This window comes from Schistocerca cancellata, chromosome 6 (genome assembly GCF_023864275.1).
Source record: "Schistocerca cancellata isolate TAMUIC-IGC-003103 chromosome 6, iqSchCanc2.1, whole genome shotgun sequence".
Taxonomy (NCBI): Eukaryota; Metazoa; Arthropoda; class Insecta; order Orthoptera; family Acrididae; genus Schistocerca; species Schistocerca cancellata.
In genome coordinates, this window is record NC_064631.1 from 264,851,929 (window position 1) to 264,859,657 (window position 7,729).

Consider the following 7,729-nt stretch of genomic DNA (forward strand, 5'->3'; position numbering starts at 1 on the left):
TGGCTCCAAGTGCGAAAGCATCGAACGGCGAGCAAAAAGAGGCCACATTAAGCTGTCGGTTGTGACAGCTTTCGAAGAACGGCCCCCTTCGCACGTCGCAGGATTGATGGCGGAGGGCGAGGTGCTGGCTGCAGACAGGGTCACCTGGGTGGGCAACAGCCGCTTCGCCAAACTGCGTGACGTCACCCGTGGCGCGCCGGGTATAAAGAGCCGCTCGTGCGCTCAGGACGACGACTCACTCGCCACTGCGACCCGCCGCAACACCTCCCACCCACAACGATGAAGAGCTGCGCCCTCGCCCTGTCGCTGGTGTGCCTGGTGGCTGCTGTTGCCGCCTACACCACCAAGTACGACAACATCGACCTGGACGACATCCTGCACAACGATCGCCTGCTCAAAAAATACCACGAGTGTCTGTTGTCGGACGCCGACACGTCCTGCACGGCTGACGGCAAAGAGCTCAAGGGTGAGTACGCCAGCCAATGGCCTATGCTCGGCCACACAAACTCTCTGACTAACGAAAATAATTTAGTAGCTTTATTGGTAAACTGTTCCTTCTATGCTTTGGATAATATTGAAGACATACTGAAATTCTGAAGGTTGCGCAACAAGATACGGAGAGTGAGAGATTATCTACAACTTATACGGAAACCATACAGCAGTTATAGTAGTCGAGAGACATGAAAAGGAAGTAGTAGTCGAAAGGGAGTCTGGCAGGGCTTTAGCCTATCCGCTGTGTCATACTGCCTGAAAAATGAATAAGCTGTGTAGGAAATCATGGAGATAATTCAAAAGGAAATTAAGGTTCAGGGAGAAGAAATTGAAACTTCGGGCGTCGTCGATGTTATTGTAATTCTGTCAGGGCTTGGGAGAGCAGTTGAACGTAGGTAATATCGTGAAAAGAGATTGTAAAATGAACAACAACAAACGAATCACAAGAGTAACGGATTATGATTGAATTCAATCAGGCGATGCAAAAAGAATGAGATAAGTAGATGATTTTTGTTAGTTGGACAGCAAAATAAGTGGCTACACCTGGAGTAGAAAGAGTAAAAACGGCAGGCTTGAAATAGCAAGAAAAGCATTTTTGAAGACAGAAATTAGTTAACATAAAATTTACAATTAAACGTTAGGAAGTCTTTTCTGAAGTTCTTTGAAGATCAACGAAACGTTGATGATAAGACAGTTCACACAAGAGCAGAATAGAACCTTTTGAAATGTGGTGCAACAGGAGAGTGCTGAAGATTAGAAAGATAGGTAGATCCGATAAGTAGTAACAAGGTACTGAATCGAATTGGGGAAACGAAATTTGTAACACAGATTGACTGAAAGAAGGGATCGGCTGATAGGATACATCAAGATGCATCAAGGAATCGTTACTTTGATAGTGAAAGGACATAAGGGGTCAGAAAAGGTCGAGGGGGAAAAGCTTATGACTACAATAAGCAGGAAAAAATTGGTGGAGGTTGTGGTAATATAGAAATCAATAGGGTTACGTTAGAGCAGCATGGAGAGATTCAACAAATCAGTCATCAGATAGGTGACCACTACAACTCCATTTCAATTTAACAGTCCATTTTATTCATGAGGCACTGAGGCTTTAATTGGATGACGTGGCATCAGAAAATGACTCTTGTTTTAAATCCTTCAGCATTCCTTTCTATGCTGCGTCATTAGTACCTCAACGGAGGTATATATTTTACATTCGCACGCCAATGTTTCACGTAAATAATGGCACGTTTTATTTCTCTGATTCTATTTCCCATATATGTACAATCTGAGTTGGCTACACCTCTAGGCTCCTATTCGAGAAAGGTGAGACTGAAAAAAATTTTCAGTAGGATTGGGTTGTCGGTGGGTCCGTTAATCACTTCAAGGGAATGCCAGGATATTTCCTTTTGAAATATTGCAACTACGCACTACCTTTGCTTCGGTGAACTTGTACTCTGAGTGCTACTTTTCGAGAGAACTTTAAACACAAGCATTCTTCTGTATATTTAATCTCATTCATTTTCTTTGTACATTCCTAGAAATTTCATTTCATTCTCTTTATGTACAGCATACATCCAAACTATCAAATGTAAACAGTTCCTATTATCCTTTTCCGTTGCTTCACAACTACACTGATTAATTATTGAACACCAAATGTGGAAGTCCACCGTACTGATTTTGAGACAAAAGCAGCATGCAAGCAACAAATGTAACAGGAGTACCATAGGTCCAGAAGGAATGAACTCTGCTGATGAGTGTACCATCTTTGGAAATATCTTGGCGGATTAAAACTTTGCGTGGAGCCGAGCGTCGAACCGAGAACGTCGCCTCTCGTGGGCATCGTTTCTACCACCTGAGCTATGCAAGCCTCATTCACGACATACGCTCACAGCTATTCTTTTAGTACCTATAGCCTACCTTCCAAACTTTGCGAGTACTTTTCTGCACACTTCGCTGCACTAGCTCTTCTGGAAAGAGACTCCTAGGCAGCGGCTAAACAATTTCACATTAACTTTCTTGGACGAGCACTAGTCCACCATTCTGTGGAGGAGAGTTTCTGTGGAGTTAGGGAGGTAGGTGATCCCGTGGTCGGATATGAATGGTTTACACCTTATGTGTGCGTTTGTGTGGGCAGGGCTTGTGAGCCTCGTGTTTGCAAATTGTTCGAGCATCTGTAGAGACCGCAGTCGGGCTACCTTGAAAAAGAATAAAACCGTATTTCACGTGTCCACGGTAGTACTTTTCCTTTGTGGTGACTTGAAGTACATGACCTGTGAAGACCCCAGTATAGACTGAAGAGAAACTGCTCCATAGGACGTCGCTTCCCGAGCACGGGGTCCCGGGTTCGATTCCCGGCGGGGTCAGGGATTTTCACCTGCCTCGAGATGACTGGGTGTTTGTGTTGTCCTCATCATTTCATCATCATCCAGGAAAGTGGCGAAATTGGACTGAGCAAAAGATTGGGTAATTGTACGGGCGCTGATAACCACGCAGTTGAGCGCCCCACAACCCAAACATCATCATCATCTGGTACGCACGGAACCAGAAGGATTGACTGTGGTGCTTCGTCGACGCGCTGCGCTCTAGACTTTGAAGAGGAATTCACTCATCACGTAGAACAGAGCCTGACAGTACTCGAAACATTGTCCACGCCGTGATATCCCATGGAGCAAACACGCAGAGCTCATTGTCTCCCCTGGGTGTGCACCGCGTTCCGATCTTCAGATACAGTACTTTAGATCCAAACTACATTTCTGGACATGGTTTACTTATCAAACTTTAAGTACCCTCAGTAACCCCCAGCAGCTTGTAATTACAGTTGTGAAACACCGTATATAAATGTGACCGTACACGTATGGGAATTCTTTCTTCGCCGTCGCTTCACGGTGCCAAATATAAAAGGAACGCATATCGTTAGCTGTTGCTGAAGCAATTCGGGTCTAGAGCTCTTCCCGGTGTAAGTTACTCTCTGCAGTACATTTTAACAGCATTAATAATTTCTACTAAATGTTGCGCAAACTAGTTCCGTTTACCGTCGTACACCTCCACTACTGAATGAGTCTAAATTTTCCATAGTGGGAAGAAGAAGGGAAAAAGATCTACTTTTCATCTATGCTGTCCTGCTACAATCGAAATAATAGGAGCCACACAATTGATTCCATGTGTAAATTACCAGTAGGCAGCTGTTGCGCTGTGGAATTTTTGAGTGCTCGCTTATTTATTAGGAAGCAGTCGTATGTAAAAAAAAATTTTTTGTTAAGGTGCAAAACCTTTACTCAGTCGAATGTCGGTAGTGGAAATCCGCTACGAAGGAGTCCTAAATGGGATTCTCCCAAACCTACTGCCAGCTTGATCGTATAATTTCTTCAAAACAATGATGTGTTACAACAACTCACCCTCCTTTGGCTCTCTCTGGTCGTCTACCCTCTTAATCTGAATGCTTAACTTAACACTATGTCTATGACTTCCTTTGTTGTCAATCACCGAGATCGGTGACGCAATGGTTAAGGCACTAGAGGTGCATTCGATAGAAGAAATGTTCAATTCCCCGTGCAGTAATGAATACATAGTTCTGACGTGGTTTCCCAAGTATATTAGTGCAAACGCAATGTTTAATTTGATAAGGACATGGTTGTTTCCATCCTCATCCTCCACTAGTCGGAGCTTTTCTTCCGTTTCGAATGACTTCGTTAACCCATATTCGTAAAGTGCACTGACTAATCTGGTCTAACTCCAATCATTGTCTGTTCACAGCCGCTATTCCTGATGCGCTGACCAATGAGTGCGCCAAGTGCAACGAGAAGCAGAAGGCTGGCGCCGAGAAGGTGATCAGGTTCCTCATCAAGGAGAAGCCCGACCTGTGGACGCCGCTGGAGAGCAAGTACGACCCCACCGGAACCTACAGGCAGAAGTACGGCGAGGAGCTGAAGAAGGTCTCCGCCTAAACTCCAGGGCACCTTTCGGGCTGTACTGTGATAGCTCCAAAACATTTAAATTATGTAAATTGTTGTTATGCGGATAAACCCGCCTAATGTTTTTAAATAAAACACGTTAGTAAAAAGAGGCTTTGTTTTGTGTTCTTTAATTAACCAGTCTCAGAGAAATGAATGCGTCTCTAAAGACAAGTGCTACTCGATTTTAATAAATTAAGAAACATAGTATTTCGTTCACTGAAACGTTTTAAATTAAAATAGTGTACCCCACTTTACGCACAGCGGCTGAAGAGCAATGCATTGTAGCAATGTAGCAGCTAGAGCAATGACCCTGTTCTGAGTTAAAAATGAAAAGAGTTGGATCGATTTATGCGTAGTGTATATGATGAGTTATCGTTGAAGTAACTAAAAAGTCGTAGTTGACGACGGTACAGATTCTTCAGATTTCATATCTAAATACAAACAAAGAATTCAAACATTAACGTTTAAAAAGCTATAGAAAATTGCAGCCAACTTCTGGAATTATAAATTTCTCCTCAGTAAACAGAACCTGAGTATCCAGGGTCATCATGAAGCCGCTTTGTGCTTTGGGAAATTTTTGGTAAAGTGATCAGCAATGTAAGTGAAGGATTGTCCAAAGAGAAATAACTTCATCACTAAATCATTTATTACGACAATGAGTGTAAATAACTATAAATAAATTTTAAAAGGATCTCTATATTAACCCGCCAAGGTCACTGATGTTCCACTTGTCACAGCCATCGTGGATTTTCCGTTGCCCAATAGTGCATAAAAATGGTTCAAATGGCTCTGAGCACTATGGGACTTAAAACATCTGAGGACATCAGTCCCCTAGAACTTATGACTACTTAAACCTAACTAAAATAAGGACATCACAAACACCCATGGCCGAGGCAGGATTTGAACCTGCGAGCGTAGCAGTCGCGCGGATCCATACTGAAGCGCCTAGAGCCGCTCGGCCACACCGGCCGGCTAATAGTGCGTATTATGCCGGTTTACGTTAACGCTGTTGGTGAATGACACTTCGACGCTAAATAGAACGCGTGCAAAAAATCTGTCATCGTCCCGTAATTTCTCTTGTACACAGTGGCAGAACTGTACGCGACGTTCAAAGTCGTCACCATGCAATTTATGGTCCATAGAAATATGGTACGGGTGCAGTCGATGTTCATGTAGCATTATCAACACCGACGTTTTTGAGATTCCCGATTCTCGCGCAATTTGTCTGCTACTGATGTGCGGATTAGCCGCGACAGCAGCTAAAACACCTACTTGGGCATCATCTTTCGTTGCAGGTAGTGGTTGACGTTTCACATTTGGCTGAACACTTCCTGTTTCCTTAAATAACGTAACTATCCGGACACTTGGATGATGTAGTCCAGGACACCGAGTAGCATACATAGCACACGCCCGTTGGGCATTTTGATCGCAATAGCCATACATCAAAACGATGTCGACCTTTCCCGCAATTGGTAAATGGTCCATTTTAACACGGGTAATGTATCACGAAGCAAATACTGTCCGCACTGGCGGAATGTTACGTGATACCACGTACTTATACATTTGTGACTATTACAGAGCCATCTATCACAAAGCGAAAAAAGTGGTCCAACTAAAGCATTCATATTTCTTTACGTACTGCACGAATATGTAATAAAAATGGGGTTCCTATTAAAAAAGCGCACTATTACAGAGCCATCTATCACAAAGCGAAAAAAGTGGTCCAACTAAAACATTCATATTTCTTTACGTACTAGACGAATATGTAATAAAAATGGGGTTCCTATTAAAAACACGCAATTGATATCCGTTGGACCTATGGCAGCGCCATCTAGCGGGCCAACCATAGCGCCATCTGGTTTCCCCTTCAAGCTAGACGAGTTTCGTTCTTAGTAGTTTTTTCGTTTGATGCTTATTTCGTGATATATTTGGCCCGGTCACAAATTTCCAGCCATCAACATCGGTGTTGATGGGCCCAGGCAAGGCGTAAAGCTATGTGTCCTGCAGTCATCAAGAGTACACGAGTTGGGGTTCGACTCCAAAACCCATATCGATGATGTTTCGTAGAATCGTTCGCACGCTTACACTTTTGATGGCCCAGCATTGAAATTTGCAGAAATATGCGGAAGGGCTGCACTTACGTCACGTTGAACGATTCTTTTCAGTCGTCGTTGGTCCCGTTCTTGCATTGTCTTCTTCCCGCCGCAGCGAGGTCGGAGATTTAATATTTTACCTGATTCCTGATATTCACTGTGAAATGGTCATACTGGAAAATCCCCACTTCATCGCTACCTCGGAGATGCTGTGTTCACTTTTGCGCCGACTGTAACACCAAATTCAAACTCATTTAAATCTTGATAAACGGCCATTATAGCAGCAGTAACCGATCTAACAGCTGCTCCTGACACTTGTTGTCTTTTATAGGCGTTTACATATCTCTATATCTGAACACGCATGTCTATACTAGTTTCTTTGGCGCTTCAGTGTATAACACCATGAATAACTCGAAACATTCGCTGGACATGTACATTAGTATGTTTTTCAGAAATGATTATCATTTGAACTATGTCGGCCCGCTGGCTCAAGGTCAACATCTGTATCACGGCGCAACACCACCTGCAGCTAAAATGTGCCTGCGGCTCTCGTTGTCGCTTTTAACCGAAGTGTTAGTGTTGCTTGAGCAGACGTACAGGATACCTCGTAGACGTGTGAACGTACCGTCGAATCAGTGAGCTTGAAAGAGGGCGCATTATTGGCATCAGAGAATGTGATGCATCCATCCGGAAAATTGCTGCTCGTGTGGGACGAAGTGGTTCGGAAGAGTGTAGAAAGGTTCACGGAAGGCCGTAGAACACGGCGCACGACAAGACAGGTCATGTCGCACCACCCAGACCACCCCGCTATTGCCCCCCCCCCCCCCCCCCCCCCGCCCCACAGAAGATAAAACACTTCATCCGAATGTCACTGCAGGACAGATCTGCTGCCTCCTCGGCTCTTGTACAAGGGTGGAACACATCCTTTACTATCAGGGATGACATTTCGTCGCCGTTTATTACGGGACGCGTTACGTGCGTGTCATCCACTTCTCCACCTTCCTTTGACGGATGTGCAGAAAATGCTAGATGGCAGTGCGTATGAAACCACGTCACTAAGGACAGGAATGGCATCATGGTGTTTTCGGACGAATCTAGGTTCTGTTTGTCTGACAATGATGGCCGCAGTATGGTTCTACGCAGCCAGGGCGAGCGGCATCACAGTGACTGCATTCGCACAACACATAAAGC

General features: G+C 44.3%; 1 protein-coding gene across 1 annotated transcript; it reads left to right on the forward strand.

Moving 5' to 3' along the window:
- The first annotated feature begins 217 nt into the window (after nt 1-217).
- Nucleotides 218-4,555, forward strand: LOC126191263 (allergen Tha p 1-like). Its single transcript, XM_049932072.1, has 2 exons — nt 218-466; nt 4,246-4,555. Exons 1-2 carry the CDS (start codon nt 280-282, stop codon nt 4,434-4,436), a joined length of 378 nt encoding a protein of 125 aa, XP_049788029.1. The 5' UTR covers nt 218-279; the 3' UTR covers nt 4,437-4,555.
- The last annotated feature ends 3,174 nt before the right edge of the window (nt 4,556-7,729 follow it).